Source organism: Tiliqua scincoides, chromosome 1 (assembly GCF_035046505.1).
Source record: "Tiliqua scincoides isolate rTilSci1 chromosome 1, rTilSci1.hap2, whole genome shotgun sequence".
Lineage (NCBI taxonomy): Eukaryota > Metazoa > Chordata > Lepidosauria > Squamata > Scincidae > Tiliqua > Tiliqua scincoides.
The window spans coordinates 279,877,894-279,897,534 of NC_089821.1; the positions used below are offsets into that span (position 1 = coordinate 279,877,894).

Here is a 19,641-nt window from a genome sequence, read left to right on the forward strand (position 1 = left end):
GCAGTAGCACGGAGGGCCCTGATTTAAATCCCCCCCCCACTTCTCTAAGTTGCTACTAGCCCCATTTGGGGCCATACTAACCCCAACCAGAGGACCCTGTAACAGGTACTTTGGCCCTCAGTTATGTGCCTATCTGCAGACTTCGGAAGGAGGAGGTAGAGCCACAGCTGCTGAACTTGATGTTGGAGACACCCTCCTGTGGCCAAATGCTTTGCTGCAGCTGTCTCACAGCACAGGCCAGCTTCAGTTCATTCAGGGGGATTTAATTGCCATCCCTTTTAGTGAAAAGCAGGACTGCCACTCACTTAAATGAATCTTAGTTGATTTAATCACATCGGCTTTAATAGATATATCAATTAAGTCTGCATACATAGGACTAAATAGTTTTGAAGAAAAACTTGTGCTTCAGATTGTGCATTTGGGCACATGCCACAACAGGTGCCACCTTCAAAGATGCATTCCTCTGTGAGAGTTTAGGTGGGGTGCTTGGCATCTGCAGCTTTGAGAAGGACTCAGTTTCAAATATGATTTTTTAATGAGCTGCCTGATTCCTTTTATCATCGATTAAATATGTTACTTGATTGATTAACCAAAGGATCAATTCAAGTTTGCAAGCTTAATAAGCCCACTTCCCAAATGATGACAAATGGGGCTGCAGAGGCAGCTGAGTGGGAATGCTAAACTCATCATGTTGCTGCCTTCAGCTGAGTCTGCTCTTCAAAGGGGCATTGAAGAAATATTTTGCAGTTTGATTCCTCAATTAATGACAGGCAGCCACACTCTCCCGTTAGGAAAAAGTCTGGTTTCTCTGGGTTTTTTTTTTTAATGTCACAAAGGGTCTGCAGCCATTTGTTTTTTCAGTGCCTTGGCAGCCTTTAGTGCAGCCTGAGTTCTTGTTGCCCCAAGCAAGGCCCAGCCTAATAAAGGTTGCTATCCTCCATATACTCTCCCATAATGGGAGAGTAAGCCCCATTAACCACAGTGGGACTTCCTTCAAACATGCAGAGCTTACATCTCCCCAATTCCATTCAAGTCTGTTACAACCTGCATATGATGATTTTTTTTCCCCATCTTGCTCAGTAAATCCCCTTCTCTCCCCCTCCCTATTACTTTTTGAATTTTTTTCTTCCCATTTTGGAAACAGATGAGTATTTAAATGAACGGAATGAGCTCAGTTTGGTGTCCGGTGTCGCAAAAGGAGTGTTGCTAGTCCATCCTGAAATAACTAGTGGAGGTATACTCTAGTGAGTTTTCCTGCCCCCGTTGCCACTTCTTCCACTTCAGCTCTCAGTAGAAGACCTTCTCCAGGTAGGCATTCAGGAACATTCCTCTGGGATCCAGTTTCTCCCTGATGGAACAGAACTTTTGGAAGCCAGGGTACATCTTCTCGAAGTCTCTCCGAGTGCATGTGTGGGCCTGGTCAGACACAGAAAACATTTTATGGAGGAGGTGGTATGGAGTGGAGGCAAGGGGAAGGCGAGATATAGCAGAGAAAGAGCTATCCCTGCTTCCAGCTATGCTGAGTCCCCCAAGGGGAGGCAAAGTCCTAGACTGCCACTGCACAGGGCAGAGCCCTGGTCACTTACTGATCTGTGACCCAGGCATCTGTGTGAAAATACTGACTGGATGAGCCTCAGAGACCTAACCTTCCTGTACACTGTCTTCCTGTGATCAATATAAAACAAAACCCTTATCCAGTGCATCTCTAAACACTGGTGCGATGTTGTTTCCTACCCACTATGATGTCAACCTCCCACCATTCCCCCATCCAGGAGAGGGAGCTGAGGGGGTGGGTACCACAAGATCTTCTGGTTTTCTCATCACCATTGCCACTGCCATTTATACAGTGCTTAGAGTCCCTTAACTTAAAAGTGCCACACATTCAGTATTGTTGCCCCCAAACTGCAGAAGTGGGGCTGATGTTCTAGGCAAGCTGCACATGTATGCTGACAGCTCAATCCCACATATTTTAACTCAGAAGACAGTCCCATCATATCAATGGTTCTCACCCCCATTTTGATTGTGAACCCCTGAACATGTTGATATTTTGGGAGTGAAACATTATGCAACAATAAAAATGGATATATTTAGCCTTAGCTCAGCAGCAAAACAGAGGACTCTGTCTTCAGCAGAGCCCAGGCATCTTTCATTCAGGGACTTGGGAGAGCCAGGCTGGGAAAGAGCTTTCTCTGCTTGAGGCTCAGAGAGCAGACAATGCGAGCTAGATGGACCAAAGATCTGAACTTATCAGAAGCCAACTCCTAAGTGTAATAGTAAATGTACATAACAAATTATGAATGCATTCTTTGTCAGCACATTGCTGCCCTCATGGAAGTGGCTTGTTCACTTCCTTGCTTATCAGCATACTGACATGCAGCCCCTTCAGTATTGGGGCTTTGGGACTGCACAACATCTTCTGATTTGGGAGGAGGATGAGACCCCCGTGATGTTTCTGACTTGAAAGGCCCTTTGCTTTAGTCTAGTCCAGGGGTCTCTAAACTTTTCGGCCGAAGGGCCACATCAAATATCTGGCATAGTGTCGAGGGCTGGAAAAAAAATTTAAATATAAAATTTAAATACATTAGAGATGGAACTTGAATGAATGAATGTTCAGGATTTCTGCAAGCACCAACATAGCCCAAGAAATAAAGCACACACTTAAATGAGCCCCCATTCCCCCACCTCACAAGCACAACTCTGGTTGTGTTTGGTCAACTGGATCAGGGGCTCTCGGGATCAGAGGCTGGCCGCGGGCCAGATAGAGGCTCTCTGCGGGCCGCCTCTGGCCCCCGGGCTGGGGTTTGGAGACCTCTGGTCTAGTCTCTAGAGGTTGTGAGATGCAGCCAACCTTACTCCCCAGTAACTCAGATGCTGCCAGTGGAATATGTTTCCTTTATTTCCTTTTTGCTTACAAAACTGAGTTAAGAGGGTAGCTTAAACCTGCATGTGCAGGAACATCTGTGTGTGCTAGCAAGACAGGACATCCGGCTCAGCTGTGGGGCAAAACAGACACCACCCTCCTCACTACCTTTGCCCAGTGTGGTCTCCCTCCATACTTCTTCATGATGCCTTCATAGGCAAGCCAGTAGTCAAGGCGTGGGACATCCTTTCCGTAGGGCCTGTGGAAGGATACAGAAAAAAGTGGTCTGAGTCATCCTCCTTAATGGACTGTCACAGGGGACAACTGGGGGAGGAGAGAATCAACCTCAAGCAGGGCTTCTGATCTCTATAAACAAGATGGGCAGAATGCTTCAGCCAAATGCTGGCTCCTCCTTAGTCAGTGAAATTAACCAGGAGTAGCATGTGACCAGACTGGAATCTCAGCACCAAGTCTGAACTGTTTCCAGGTTCCAGGAAGCAGTAGACCTGTGCAGCAGCTATGCAGAGTCTATCCAGACCTGTGGGAAGGGGGGATGCTTACTATCACTCCACATAAAGCAAAAGCATTGCTTCAATAACAGTCCAATAACTCCAGGAAGCAGGGGAATGGACAAGCTGCCTTTTGAAGACTGTTGTTACTGAGCTTCTTGCTGAGGAACCTCACATCAACTAGAAATCCAGGCTCTTGTAGTGCAAAAGCCACTGTCCTGGAGGACTGGAGACCTGCCTGGCACCCTGCCCTCCAGAATGTCATTAAGGAAAGAGCTGTGTCCAAATCAGCCACCACTTTCAAGCAACCCTATTTTAGTTCTGGTTGGTGCAGAATAAAGCCTCACCTTTCACACAGCCCAAAGGGTCCTGCCCTGGCCACCCTTGTCCTTACCTGTACATGATGATGTTCATGTAGCAGGTGTCCCGCTGGAAGGCAGGGCTCAGCAGGATGTTGTCCCCTCGTGTGAAGCGCACTTCCACTGGGTAGTGGGCTACCACTTTGGGATTGTTCTCCAGTGCCCCCTTCAGTTCCAGAAGGGCTTCCTTAGTTTTCTCACTGCAAAGGGGTGATACAAGAACCACCACCAAATTATGAAAACACTTTAGAATGGAGACAAAACAAAACTGGTTGAACATTTCTGCCCAACATTGCATACACGCAACAGGGATCAAATGTGTACACCTGTGGGCTGGGCAGAAACGTCAGTCACTGCCTTTCCTCCCTGGAAAACTGTTGTTCTGGAGAGGAGCAGCTCTGAAGAAGGCACAGTACAAAAAGGGCCATCTGTGAGGACAGTGGGGCAAGGGGATTTCCTCTTCACTGAGCATGACAGAAGGCTACATTTTTTGTGGTGGTGAAAGGGGTGCCCATCCAGCTTCCTCCTCTCTTCTCACTGAAACTAGTTTAATACCCTTCACTGCTGCACTCTTGGGTTGTGAAGAGGTGTGCTCAGAACCTCACGTACACCACCTTGATTTCCGTGGCAGAAAAAAACTCAGGGTATGGGTGTCATAAAATAAATAAATAAATCAGGCCAGTCTTCCTACAGCAGATCCGAGCAATCGATTTTCAAAAAAAGATTAATTTTACTTTTTTGTAGCTGGAACAGGAAACTAATTAGTACAAAATTTGGGGCTAAGCAACCTCCAGATTCACGAATCGGCACCGCTGTCTACCATGCAGGATCTGATGAGCTTACATGGGGATGGCCCAGTCCTGCACATGCTGCTTGAAACGACACTCATAGTTGAAGATCTTATAGCTCAAGTTGACATTTTCCACACTGCCCGAGAAGAGGAGCCAGAAGAAGAAGTGGTTGATCCAGGGAACCAAGCAGGGCAGGAATGTGCTGCGGAAGGCAGAGAGGAAAAGGCAAGTTGAAAGATGGCCACGGAGAAAGTCAGACCCTGGGGCAGGGCGGGGTGAGGATTTCAAAGACCAGTGATTCTGCCAGACAACCTTCGGAGAGCAAGAGGCAGTGGGCTATGAACTGAGCCTGAACAGCGGTAAGGCGAGCAATGCACTTACGCTGCTGCCCACAAGATGGCAGCACAGCTGCAGGCATCACAGTGGAGTAAAGGGGTGCTGGATACACTTACAAACTGGATGCAAAGTCAGGCAATGCCTTTACTGGAACATAAGCACCCTCTTGCATCAGGCCCGAGGGGGCCTAGCTATGCCAGTAACCTGTTTTTCCCCCCACAGTGACCAGATGCAACTCACTCCAACAAGGTGGACGAGCAAGGCACAAACGGAAACAGTCAACTAATGGAACTCTGCTAGCCGGCAAGTAGAGGTGACTTTTAAGGAAATCAGTGGAACTTTCACATGATGTGAATAACCTGGGTTGGAATTCACCTGATCCAAAGAAGGAACTCCAGCAGATAATATCCTATGGCATAGTCCCAAAACCAGTTAGCTGAGGAAGAGGGAGGCTGCAAGACACAGAAAGCAAGTGAGACAAATCATGCCCTTGGACTGTGGTTGGCTTGTTAAAGGTGTTTACTGATTTTACTCTGAAAACAAATCATATGTTGGTCGCAGTATATTGGTCCTGGGTCTATTGCCAATGAATACAGTCGTTAGGGAAAGATGCAGTGTTGGAGATATGACTGGTCATTACTGAGGACAGAATGTTTTTCCCTTCTTTCTGTCCAGAATTCAACTCCTTGGGGACCAGACTGGTGACCCACTTAACCCACACTTTGGAATATTAGATCAGTCCTTAAAAGCACATTAACACCCATGAACCTTGAATGAAGCAGCTGCAATACCTGGTGTGGAGAGAGGGAGATATGGCTGGATGAGGCTGGAGGGGAGGCCCAGTTTGGTCTCAACTTGTACCTGCCAGTTACTCCATGAAGGTAGGTAGCCATAGTTCCCAATGAGTTCAACTCCCTTGCCAGGAATGCCCTGAAGGTTTTCACCTACAGTGAGTGTCTGTTCTTGGTTTCAGGTCAAGAGAATGACCATGGCATTGTGCACCATAGGATGGAATCTACCTTGTTGGTGTGATCTTGGTAGATGATGCTGACATTCTCACTGTGAGGAAACCACAGGAAACGGAAATACTCTGATTTCTTCAGGTGACTATCAAGGTTATCCAGAACCTAGGAGAGCCAAAAGCTGAAAGTCAAAGAGCTCATTGTGAAATGGTGGTTCGATTTCTCAAGCTTCAAGTGCTGAAGGAAGTTCAGGTGTGCTGCAAAATCTATGCTTGGATGCAGAACTGAATATAGTTCCCTGCCACAGTTTCCACAGTTCCCTGCCTGCTCAAGAGACAAGAAAATAACTCATAACTCCCCCCCCCATTTCTGCCACAGGATGATTTAAGTAGGACTGCTTAAGTTAACCCCTGCTAACTGGTTAAGAGGCACTTTTTCAAGTGGGTGCTCCTCTTTTATTTAGCAGGGGGAGAGTAACTGGCCCACCTCCCCCCAGCAGTGTCTTTTCTAGTGGATGTCTGCTGGTGTTGCATCTTTTTAGATTGTGAGCCCTTTTGGGACAGGGTGCATTAGATATTTGATTTTCTCTGTTAACCGCTTTGTGAACTTTTTGTTGAAAAGCGGTATATAAATACTGTTGTTGTTGTTGACTTGGAAGGAGAGATGTCTGTGCTTATAGGTCTATATAAACCCTTCCCCTTCTACCTTCTATGGGGGGGGGGAAGAGTTTGAGGTTGGGAAAGAGGCATGACCAGTTGCACATGACCAGAAGGTAGATCCAGTTCAAATGATTCAGGCAGGGCCTGTAATAAGGCTGGAGGACAAGATGCAAGGCTGAGGGCTCTGCCTCTGCAGCCCCAGAGAGGCTGTGGCCTAAGGAAGCTGTCCTGTGAAGAAGAGGAGGGAGGGGGGATTGGCTCCCATCTTAAAACAGCTGTGAGCTCAGTGAGGCATCCAATGGGGGTGGATTTAGATTACTCAAGCACCCAGAGCAGGGATGCTTCTGTGATGGGATCGCCCCCTTCTCACCTGGGAATCATCCCTTGCAGAAGACCTTTGGGGGTGGGGCGGGGATATCTATTGGAAGCTAAGATAAACATTTTTCCCATTCAAAAGAGAGCTTGTTATGTTGATTGAAATCATGTTGGTGGCAAAGTACTAAAGGCCCCCTTCAACCCACTTTGCTTTTAGCCCATTTCCCCTCCTCCACTATTTACTACAAAAGAGCGCAACACACTCTAGTTACACATTTCCCTTCATGTGTAGTTTGGCCCTTATTAAAATGGAATGAACGCAAGAGGGCTTTTGCAGCCTTACAGCACAATCCAATACATGCTTATCTGAAATTATCACTGTTTTTAGTGGGACTTACTCTCAGGTTGGTGGGTCTTGGTCTGCAGCCTTAATTAAATGAGTCCATATGAGGTGCAAAACAGATTCCAGGATGCATCAGGGCTACTGGGAATAACAATAGCTGCTGCCCTTTTTATAATAAAATTAAAAATCCAAGCAGTTATTTGGATTTGTTTGCAGTACCAGATGATATTCAGGATCTCCATGGGGCAGAGAATGGAGATGGGTTGTTACATTGACAAATAGTGTTCATTGTTGTTGTTCAGGACCAGCCCATTCATGAGGCCAACTGGGATGCAATTGGCAGGGGGCTTCCACCTCTGCCCACTCACTTCCACTGCTGCTGCTGCTCCTTCCACCTTCTGGATCGGAAAAGGAAGAGGGGGCAGGGGGAAGGAAAAGTAGAGGAGAGGAGAGTGGTGGCTAGAGCATCTGTTCTGTTTCCCTCTTCTGTTCCAAATCCAGGAGGCCTTCTAGACTACCACTCTCCTCTTCTCCACATTTCATCTTCCAATCTGTCTTCCTTTTTCAATACAGGGAGTGGGAGGATCAGGGACTGGCACATCACAAGCTTGGGGGGGAGATGGACAGCAGTATTTGGCACACTGCCTCAGGTGCTGGGAGGCCTTGGGCTGGCTTTACTTAGAGTAATTTGGCACTGCACATTATACAGAATGAAAGATCCTGTCCTTAGATTTATTCAGAGGCATATCTAAGGTATGGCAAGTAGGGCATGTTCCCTGGGCATCACTTGAAAGGGAGTGCTACTGAGCGGCAGCTTCCCGGTCAATTCTTGGTTTCTGCCAAGCTGTTGCAAACCTCCAAGCATAGTGCTGTGCTTGGGGGGCCTGGAATGGCTTTGTAAAAGCAAAACGTCAACCAGAAGCTGCTGGAGAAGGAATGGGGGGGGCAACCACAGTGCAAAGCTGCTGCCACCGCCCTCCTCTGAACCTGGAAGTGATGTCATGGCATCATGTGATGTCACCACGTTGACTGACTCCATAATGTCACCACCCCAGGTGGTGCTGCCCCTGGATACGCCTCTGTGTTTTATTTTCTAAAAGGAAAGACACATGAAGGAAGGCAGTGCGGGAAGCAAGCAGAGAATGCCACTAAGATGTGAGTTTTAAGTCTTTCCGTCGGGGTGAGGAAAAATGTGACATAACACATGAAAAAACTTCATCTGTCCATTATAGTTTTTCTTATGGACAGAGCTCCAGAAATGTGAATAATCCATTTGCAAATTTGGAGTAGATGACAGATGTCAACCAGGGAGGAAAAGGTGTCTTTTTATCCCTGACCCTTCATGAAACAAGACCTGTATTCTCAACCAGGGTGAAACTTGGAGAGATCCAAAGTTCAGCATCTTTTGCTAAAAGTATTCCAGCCTGCATTTGTTGGGAGAACAGGGGTGGCAGCCAGGGGAGATTTTTCATTTTGAGAAATCATCCTTGGGAGGTTGTTATTTTGAGTGAGCATCATTAAGAAGATGGAGCTGTTGTGCTGCCTCCATCTTCCACGCATCACCTTGAGCTGCAACCTGCAGGATCCCTGATAGATCGGCTGCACTCAGTGTGGTCCAGAGCCTTTTCTGATTCATTCCCTTGCTAACCCTTTCTGCTGCCCCCAGACGCTGTACAAATGGACGCTTGACTGGTTCACCTCTGAGAGCAGGGACCAAAGTGCTTAGAAATGCATTTGTGTTAAAGACTGACTGTGAGCCAAAGAACCCATGAATCCCACCTCTGCCCCTACAGCTGAAACTAATTTAAGCAGAAAGCTCCCCCCACTGAAATTTGCAAGCAAATGTTCAAATGTATCTCCCCATTTGAATTGCTTATAACATTCCCAACTATTATGATTGCATACACAGGCACATGCAGGTGCACCTGCACACATACAGAGTCAAGGAAATTGAATCTGGCAATCGTCACATTTCTCCTTTACATTTATTAGCTAGAATTTGGATTTAGGGCATAATCTGTCCTCAGGGTGCAGGTCTTTGCAAAGCAGGCTCAGCGTAAGGCCGAACAGAGCCAGAGAATCTTGTTCCCCCTTGGTTTGCCTGCACAGCTACAAAGGCACCACAGTGCATCAGGACATGACTGAGATGGGAGATCTGTGTGCACTGTGTGTGGTATGTATGGCGCCTGCCAATGGTTTCAGATGGTGGGAGAACAGGCTCTCTGTTCAGTCATATGCTCTGCTAGCAAGCAGTACCGGAGGACTTACATTGCTCTCCATTTGAAACAAGTTTCTCACAAAATCAATTTGTAAAGTGGAAGGTTGGAAAGCTGTCCAACACTCTTTCCGCTCCAATGTTCTGTACCTAAAGCATAACCAGCAAAGCTTTGCACCACCATTACTGGAGAGCCCCGGCATCCAGAGGCTGACTAGACAGCCCACTTGCCCAAGTGATCATGTGCACTGGGCACATGATCATCTCTTGGGCAGCCTTGCATAAATCAGTGGAACTTCTCAGCTGTCTCAACAGAACAGTCAGCATTCAAGGGAGAGCATGAGAGGCTGGAGCAAACTCCATCGCATAATCCCAAGCAAATGCTTTCAGAGCCAAGACAAGAGAGTTACTGAGGCAGGGAGAGAAACAACTGACATCCAAGACCAGCACTAGATAGTTGCTTATTTCTAGGATCCTTTCCAGGAGGAAGAAATTTGCAGAGAGAAAAAAGAAGAGGTCACTTTGAAATTTGAAAGGAGACTAGGGATTGATATCGTATCCTCTGTGTCACAAAGGACTAGCACAACGACAAATGTTGGCTGCCAATAAGAGATATGATAATAGAGATGATTAAAAAAATATTTCCTTCTGTTCTCTCTCATGCTGCAGGTATGCTTCTCATTGGTTAACGAGCTCAGTGTCCTTTTGCTTCTTGTCAATCTGTGAACCAAGGACAAACTAGGAGTATCATCCAAGGATGGTTTGGAAAGACCAAGAAGGTGGACTTTGGGGCAGAGCCAATAGTTCTATTCACAGGTTACTCTCAGTGCGAGTACAAGCGTCGAAAGCCCACACTGTATGCACTTTCAGCGAGTCACACAGCTTATTCAGTGCACAGACAACAACATATGTGATTTGTGCTTGACAGTTTTCAGGGGCCAAGTCCCCACATCGACTGTTGAAATGCACAAAGAGACAAAAATGTCTCCTACAGAGATTGCTTCATGTCCCCTGCTATACACCTGCAGTGGGCACTGCACAAAGAGACAAAAATGGGTATGCCCGTAGAAACGCTGGTACACACTTACAAGGTGACATATTAAGAGCCCTCTTGAGGAACGGCCAGTAGATAGAGGGAGAAGAAACCGGTCAGAGTTAGGTTGTTATTAGGCAATACTCAGGACATGCCTCCCAGGTGCAGCATGGCTATCCCAGAATTCCTGCAGGTGTTCAGCAGGAGCCATGAAGCAACCTCTGTAGGAGACACCTGCAAGGCTTCTGAGGCACTGTAGGAGCACAGCAAGCAGTGGCACACTGGAGCAATCCCACTGTGAAAAACCGGTTCTGGGATTTGCCACCAGCAAATGCCCACACCAACCATCCGCCACCCCATGGATGTGGCAGCTCCCCCGAGGCTGCTAGAATTGGCAGAATGGACTCAGGAGAGGCACTCCCCACTCTGATGAAGAAGAGCAGTGGCAGCTAAGTGGCAGGCCAGATAGCTAGCTGGCTAGATAGCTAACCCTCCTTATAGGGTTGTTGTGTACCGCAACAGCTGCACTGGCTCTTCACTGCTTCCAGGCTGATTTCAAAGGGCTGATGTTAACCTTGAAAGTCTTCTGTGACGTGGACCAGAATCTCCCATGGCCTGCCTTCTCCCATCTAAGGCTCCCACATTGTGCCACCTTCAGGCAGGGCCTTTTTAACTATTGCACCCAACTTTTGAGACCCCTCCTCTGCGAGAGCTATTCCCCTTCCCCCACTCCTGACATTCCAATGTAAAATTTCTGCTGGTTTACTTTAGGAGACATTGGAGGGGAAGGGGCTAATTCTGAATCAGATGCATCTTCTCCTGCCGATTTTGTTGCTTCGTTGCCTCTGCTCTCAGATTTAATTTTATTTTTTATATTACTATATAAAATATCTATATAATAAAATACTATATAAAATTTTTACGTAAAAATATAAAATAGTTATAATTTCATAACTATATAAATATCACTATATTACTTGGTTTTTATGTACTGTACACTATGAGATGGTGTCAGTTACTTTGGATATTTCTTTTAAGATGATGAAGACTCAGATATTCTTAAACAAAGAATGGAACAAATAGATAGACAAGCAAGGTGTTTGTTTGTTTTTAAATCTCCTTCCGGGGGTGGGGGGAAGGGGAGCAGAGGCAGGGGAACCAGACCCAGCCCTGGCTATTCCAGCACCTGGAAGAGTCCTGGTGATTGCCAGCCCTAAATAACTTAGGGCTAGTCTCTTTTCATTCAGGCCTGCCCATCTGCCCATCAGCTAGACAGGACCTCTTGTATGTCCTAGGCTGCAGTCTGCAGGAATGTGGGAGGTAACTCTCTTTGTGACTGTATCAGGGCCTTCAACTCCCTTCCCAGGAAGACCCACCTGTTCCCCTCCCTGATGATGTCCCACCACCATTGAAAGCCTTCTAGTTCCTTTGGATGTTCCAGTGATTCGAGTTCCAGTGATGTGAGCCATTGCTCTGCTGCTCGGTGCTTCAGATTGTTTATCTGCTGTTTCTCTTATTGTTTGTTTTTATTTATTGTTCTAAGTGTGGGTTGGATGGAAAGGTGACTTGGTGCTTGTGAAAGCAGAAAGGCACACACATCAGATGGAATTTTTTTGTTAAGCCCTTACAAGAGGAAATCTCAGGGGACAAACTAGGATAACCTTCCTTCGTTCCTGGTATTCCAGGATGACAACAAGCTGTAGCCCTACAAATGAGAGGGGACCAATCCTGCTGTTGCCTCCATGTGGCTGGGGCCAGCTGTCCTTCTGCCTCAGCACTGGCTGGCCATGCAAAGTGCCTCTGTTTTAAAAGGCAGAAAGGATATCAGTTCAGAGATAAAGTGAAGGAGTAATGTACTTTGGGGCAGTAGTTTATGTTAGAGAGTTTAACCTTGTTACATCTGGCAAATTAACAACAGAGCTACCCAATTTAAGAAGATGAAATGCCCCCACCACTGACTACTGCTCCCAGTTACATCATTATCCAATATCCTTTGTTGTCTGCATCATTTGATGAACTAATGTATTTCCCCCAAGCCCAATTATTGTTTGGCTTTGATGGTGGTGCAGAACACAACTGGGAGGGGTCCATCGGAAATTGGATCTACATTTGCTACGTAGAGGGGGTGGGATTTGGGAGAATAGTTGGACCCCAAATTGTGTAGAGTTTAGGTCAGGTATTGAAGTAGGCACTGCAGATGTGGGGATTGGTGTTTTGAAGGATGGCAGAAGAAAAGAGATTTTCTCTTCCTTAAAGCTCTTAAAATGTGAGACTAACTTGAATAGCTGTTCTAACAACAGTGGTTTGCATACACTATAGGTGCATCACACCAGCAGAAGCCACTGTGCGGTCCAGTCCCCACTGCTTAGAACAATGAAATACAATACTACAAACCATCAGGGGACACCTGATTTCCTTGTACTACAGCTTTGCATTTTCTCACGGAAACTAGAATCCGCAGCACAGGTGCAACACAATGGCTATAAGCCAAGGAGTAGGATGCCTTCAGTGCCATGCTAGCAGAGCCACTGATGACTGTAAGCCCAAGTGCTCATTCTCCTTTGTCTCCTCTCATTCAGGTGGTAGGACACTTCCCTTGGCTAGCCGCCAAGGAGGAACATCTTGTCTTATCCCATGCGGACCTGCTTCCAGAAAAACCTTTAGGCTTTCCCAGTTGACGCCATCCTGGCCTTCGTAGCCCAATACTATTGCAATAGCCTCCAAGGAAAGCAGCAGTTGAAGAGTGAGTGGGAAAGCAGGGTAGCTTTACATAACTCTGAATCACTGCCAGAGACAAGGTTGAGCCCTGCTACCAAACGTCTCTTCCCTGCCACAGCTGAGGATGTTGCCTTGCTCAGCATGAATATTTCAAGCACCTCCTCACTGGCTTGTTCCCTTCCACTTCACTGGGCCTGCCAACATGAAGCCTGGAGGCTGGAAAATGGTCACCACCATCCAGGATTAATGGGACGATTAGCATTTACACTGCACTTTCCCTCTTCCAACAGAAGTGGATTCCGTCTCCTTGCTTGAGATTTGCAGCTTCTTTATCCCCACAGCACCCTAACTAGGTTGAAATCATCCAGGGATTGAAGCTTAGCCAGTCACATCATTTCAAAAGGAAACTTGACTTGGCCCTTTGTGAATTGAGCTTGAATGCTTCGACAGGAAGCACTTCTGATCGGTTTTCAAAATCAGATTTATCCTGAAATAAGAACCGTGGGGCATCCTTCAGCCCTGTTGGCTATACAGGTGGAATGCAGCCCCAACACAGATTGGGACCAGGGGGAGCCAACACCTCCAAGGGACATGCATTTCCCTCCCAGGCAACACCTCAGCTGAGAAGCCTGCAATATCAAGGGACCCAACATCTCCCCTCCAGCTCCAGCTTATCCATCATCATCCCCAGGACCTCAGGAGCAGCAGCAACCATGGCCCCAGGCCAAAGACCAGCACCAAAGATGCAGTGCAGCAATTGTTACCCTGCACATGCCCAATCTCATCTGATCTCGGAAGCTAAGCAAGGTCAGGCCTGGTTAGTACTTGGATGGGAGACCGCCTGGGAATACCGGGTGCTGTAGGCTTATACCATAGTCTTTCGAGACTGAAGGTTGCCAACCAAAGATACAGTGCTCATCTGGAAGCCTCCCCTCTCTCAGCCCCACACAGTAGAAGACAAACATTAGCACATAGTAGTGCTCACATCAGCCCTGCTGAGTCTTGGAAGAGGCACCATCCACCTCTTCCATCTCTGCCTGATACTGCAGGTGAGGACAACTCCCTTAAGGAGCCATGCAAACCAGGTCCGTGCTAGACAGCTTCCCAACCAGTCCTGGCCTCTCCTCTCCAAGAACTGCTCCCACACAGTGTGGGTTTGAATTCTGCGAAATTGGCCACTAAGCTAGTCTAGAAATGGTGTTGGGGCTGCTAGTTTTGCCTACAGTCCTCTGTTCTCTGCAACATGTGGGCCTGGCCTGAGCTTTGAACTTCATTGGGTTAACTTCTGCTGTTCCTGGGAGCTCTCCTAGGTCTGCAGTACCTGAATCTGGCAGGAGCTTTGTGGTCCCAGCCCTGCTCCCTGCTGCTACTGCTGCATCTTCCATTTCAGTTTGGTTCTTTGCTCAGACCTTGGCCAGCACCTGAATCCTCACGGGGCGATGGAAGACAAGGCTTATGATGAGACTTGGGAACTTGCATTGCAAGGATATTGAGGTTTTTTTTTAAAAAAGAAAAGGATTTGAGTCAGGGCTGTCCCTGACAATGGAGAACACTTGGGAGGTACGCACATAAAGAAGATAAATCGAACAATCATGCATCTATTTATCAAGCGGATGCTATCTTCTGTAATGGATGTTGCACCTTCATCTGAAGGTGAAAGCTAAAGGAGCTAAAGGAAGAGAACTGGCAGGCCAGGGACCTGGTTTTCTGATGGTTACTTCCTGAGCTGGGGTGAGTCACACGGTCGTTGTCACCCTGGCTTCCATTTTGTCCTCTGGATCCAAGATCTGAGTCTGAATAGATTCACCTGAATTGCCACCTGTGAATTATTGACAATTTGGCTTGGACTGCAAGATTACTGGCCTCACTGCCCTGGAAAGCAGGATCGGTTTTTAAACAACATTAGTTGTCAATCCATTTGCTGGGGATTCAGAGATCATCAGGGGACAGCAGAAATTGACAGCGATTCAGGAATTAACCACCTCCACACAACACCCTGTTCTCTTTTCCTATTCCTCAAAGTTTTTCACTTTGAGGAATAGGAAACACTTTCACAAGTTTTCTGGCTCAGTTTCATGCCAGAGCATATTTTGGAAGGAAAAGCACCTGCCAACATTAGGGTGACATGATCTAATGGCACCTTGAGGAAAAAAACTTCTTGCTTGGGCATGTTTGACACACAACTATTTTTGAGGCGTTACAAGTGTTTTGTAACAATTGACGACACATAATTAATATATGGAATTTTCTGCCAAAGATGGTGGTGGTGGAATTGGCAACAGCAGAGACAGCTTTAGGAGGGGGTTAGACATATTCATGCAGTTGGCTGTGGGGGACTGAGGAAGAATGGCTTCCTTAAGGCTATTGGGTCTCCCCTGGAGCCACTCCTGCTACCTTTACCATCATCTGAATTGCTCCCTCTTGTTCTCACTCCTAAGATTTCCTGTCCCTACACGTTCTCTTTCACCCTGCCTTGTGCATCAAATCAAAATCTCAAACCGGCAGCAGCCCTGTACGAACACACAATGTCATCTACTCCCTGCAGGGCAGCAACTAAAGTGCCATTTGAACCACTGATAACAAATCAGAGGAGAGCTCAGTTTTTCCAGGAAATCCATTTTTCTAGGCTATCTGTAATCACTTTCTTGGGTTTTAAAGCTGTTCAGTGCAGGCTTCTGAAGAGTCCATAAGCACAGCAGGTAGAGCTGACTCTCCAGCAGTGTGTGACAGTGGTGAACTTGGGCAATCATCTTTTTTAATTTCGCATGGGGGGGAGGGTGTTGGGTTTGTGAAGCTGCCTTCTGCTGCATGGGACCACAAGGATCTCTGGGTTAGCAGGGTCTTCAACACTGACTGGCTGAGGGGGCTCTGCAGGGTGTCAGCCAGAAGAGGGTCTTTTCTGATCCAATCCTGCCATGGGCTGACCCTGGGGCCTTCTGACTGCAAAGCAGAGCTCTAACTGGATGTGTTGCAATGCCCCAACTGTCACCTGTGACTTGCTGGCAGATATGCGCATCCAGCTCCCCACACAAGCGAAACTGTGGGCTTAATATGTTACCAAACTTTGAGTCGAGTCTGAGAGGACCAGCTGGCCCCCCTTCGGTGAGATGTTGCCCAGTGTTCTCATCCCACACAGAGGGACTGAAGCTACTTAGATGATCCGAACGATGTTTTTCCTCATTAATTCTAAAGTCTCTGCGCCTGTTAGGCTTTTGCAGCTCGCTCACTGTCACTGGTTTTGCTTTTTAAATTCCATGCCATGGGAAGGAGCGAGCCTGCAACCACTGAAGGATGAAATAACTCAGTCAGGGCTCTCCAAAAATCCTCATTATGATCATCATCATCATGAGCTCGAGGCTATGGGAACAGGAGAGCTAACAAGCGCAAATCGGATGTAGCAAATGAAGCCGGAAAATACATTGGACGACAGTGGTCCAGAGAGAGAGAGAGAGAGAGAGGCACTGGGAGGGCAAACAGCCGGCAGAGTTCGGCAGCTCTGCTGAACGTCAGAAGAGCATCTGTTTGTGCAGCCCGTTCCCGAAGCCCCTGCACAAGATAAAGAGTAATGAGACGCATAATGCATTAGTGCCAAAGGGAATCATGTACAGCAGGAACAGGGATGGGGGGAGGAACCACCCTCCTCCTCACTCTCTCCATCTAGCTGCAGCAGAGAAAAGGAAGCTTTGGGGGGTGGGAAGGATTTAATATTTAAGAACATTTATATAACTGGTGGAAAAATGGCACTGAAGGACTTTGCTGACTCCCAAGTGCAGAGACAGTGGAGGGAGTTAAAGGGGCAAGCAAGGCAGAGGCATAAGGGGAAGCTGCGCAATCAGCATGTCATGCATCGAGAGCCGATGTGACCTCGTGACTTCATGCCGGACCCAGGTTCATCCACAGAGCTCCTGGTCAAACTTGAGTAAGGCACTCTCTTTGTCTCAGTTCCCCAGTCTGTAAAATGTGAACAGCCAGCCTCGAAAGCCTGGCAGGTTTAGATGAAGACAATCCATCTAGTCAACATCCTGTTCCCAGTACTGGTCAGCCAGGTGCCTCTGGGGCTCAGGAAGCCAACAACTCTCCCCTCGTCTTCAGCAACAAATATTCAGAGGTACGCTGCTTCTGAACCTGAAGATTTTATTTAGCTGTCCCAGCGAATCGACATTTCCAGATCTCCTCTTAACACTTCACTTGTGCAAACACCCTTCGCTTTCACCCTTCGCTACTGTTTGGAGAAGCAAAGCCCAACGTTGGAGACATGCTTGTTCTCTGGCTGCTCAATTCAAAGGTAAAACTCACCTACCCACCCCCCACACATACCAGGACCTTCTTCCTGGACCTGTATTTTCTGCACTGGACTGCAAGGGACAGAGAAGAAGTCCCTCGGCCAGCCAGCAGGCAAAGAGAAAGAAACCATTCTGAGCAAGAAGAGATGCTCTTGGAGGCATCTGACAAAAAGAGAAACTGTCCAGTATCTAAGGTTTCAGATCTCAAGCAAACCATAGGAATCACAAAATGTGACACAAATCCCCCCCAAAAAGGCAGATTGCCCTGTGATTTTCAGGACAAACTGCATTCTGATGGCACTTGGACATTCGCTGCCTCTTATCTGGACTTGCCCTGGAGCTCATACACTCAGTGTGGGGCATTTCCATGTGACCTCCAACAGAATCCTTCTAGCAGTTTTTGCCTGGAGCCATCACTGCAGGTATTCAGGGGCCATAAGTCACTTTCACAGAGTTTTAGTGTGTACTAGTATGTTTTTCTGTTACATGTTGTGAGCTTCCTTATGCACTGAGAAACAGAAAGGTGGGATCAAAATTATTCTAATAAAATAACTATAGAAATATTTTCCTGGGTTTTGAATGAACAACAATGGATTACATGCCACTACCTTGTTATGCTGATTTTCCTTCATGCACCTGCTTTATTCTTGTTTTACCTAGTGTATTCATCACTCTGTGAATTTTTAGGATGTTTGTTTAAATTTTTTTAAAATCTGTGCTGTAGGTCACCTTCAAGGCTTTAAAACATGAAATAGTAAGAAAATATAGGAGTATAAACAGCAAGAAAAAGAAGTATAAGAAGTCAAAAAGAAACAAAAAAAATCAAACGGGAGGGGAGAAATGGTGTCAAAAGCACTTTGAGGAACTTTGCTCTTAGAGAGGGAGTAGTGGGGTGTCAGTTTCTTCCAGAAACTGATCAAGCACTGTAATGTGTGTTGTCCTGCCCTCTTCACCCCATTAGCTGCTACAAGTAAGGCACAGAAATGCTCACCTTAGGACATGGTGTTCACTGAAGTTACAAAGAAACCAGAGTCCAGGACATGCCTGGGTCTAGCTGGAAGTCTGCAGAGGTCCTTGCAAGACAAGGGCAGGCAATGTGCAGGGGACCAGGGCCTGGCTAGGTCCCAGTAGGGCCCACCTCAGAGGCTGGATCCACACAGCCCACCAGCCAGAAAGTGCCTGGGACCAAGTAAGAGCCCTTATAGCCCTGCAGTCAGGGTGTTAACAACATCAGAACATTGGAAGAGCCCTGCTGGATCAGGCCAAGGGCCCATTTAGCCCAGCTTCCTGTATATGGCCCACCAGAGTCCTCAGGGAGCACTCAAGACAACAAGATATACCCATATCCAGTTGCCACACCCTTGCACCTGGCATTGCCTCTAGCTTCACCTGCCTCCCCCGCCCCAGGAAAGTTCTTTTTTCTCCACACAACTCATAGTGGGAGAAGCCTCCATCCAGAAGTCTCACTCTGTTCAATGGGGCTTTACTCCCAGGTATCGGAGTGGCAGCCTTAACAGACTTTGGGCACAATCCTAGCCAGGTCTACTCAGAAGTAAGTCCTATTTTGTTCAATTGGGCTTACTCTCAGGAAAGTGTGGTTAGGATTGCAGCCTTAGTTTTCTAAATAGCCCCCAACACTTGAACCTTTTCCAGTAAGGAAGGCGCTCTGTTCAGGTGATCATTTTGGTTGTCCTTTTCTAGCTCAGACATGCTTTTGAGAATTGGGTGATTGAGCTGACAGACTACCTACATCCCCCCCATACAAATACTGTGCCAATGTACTAGCTTTGGTCCTGCCTGTCGGCAATGCCCCGTTTGACCCCTCCATTCCATTTCCTTCCCTCCCTGGATGACCTCCTCGGCTACACCAATGCATATCCTGAAGAGTAACTGCAATGCAAATCTGATTTATCATTGTCAAGTGAATATGTGTCTATCATTTGGCTTCACTGAGTATGGAGGGCTCATAGCCCAGTGGAAGCACATCTGCTTTGTATGCAGAAGATCCTGGGTTCAATCCCTGGTCTCATTAGGCAGGGATGAGAAAGTCCCCTCTTTATTTGAGATCCTGGAGAGCTGAGACCTGCCTGTCATCTGTTGCATGCAAAGATTTTGCCTCCCCTCCCTTTACTGCTAGAAACAACAAAAGATGCATTATTAGGACATTCTGTCCTCTGAGCTAAGAATAATACAATAAAAAAATGTATGCTAACTTCATTTGAACAGAATCACTTGGCTTTAAATTGCTACTACAATCA

At 47.0% G+C, this 19,641-nt stretch overlaps 1 protein-coding gene and 1 pseudogene across 1 annotated transcript in view; one reads left to right on the forward strand and one right to left on the reverse strand.

Moving 5' to 3' along the window:
- Positions 1–1,287: 1,287 nt before the first annotated feature.
- LOC136647912 (L-gulonolactone oxidase-like) overlaps positions 1,288–19,641 on the reverse strand; it is a 35,986-nt gene continuing 17,632 nt past the window's right edge. Inside the window, exons 7-12 of the mRNA XM_066623792.1 lie at positions 5,875–5,982; positions 5,231–5,307; positions 4,572–4,721; positions 3,764–3,928; positions 3,029–3,119; positions 1,288–1,416 (exon numbers count right to left, since the gene is read on the reverse strand). Coding sequence (XP_066479889.1) covers positions 1,288–1,416; positions 3,029–3,119; positions 3,764–3,928; positions 4,572–4,721; positions 5,231–5,307; positions 5,875–5,982 — 720 coding nt within the window. The remainder of the gene's footprint in view (positions 1,417–3,028; positions 3,120–3,763; positions 3,929–4,571; positions 4,722–5,230; positions 5,308–5,874; positions 5,983–19,641) is intronic.
- Positions 13,847–13,966, forward strand: LOC136637540 (5S ribosomal RNA; annotated as a pseudogene).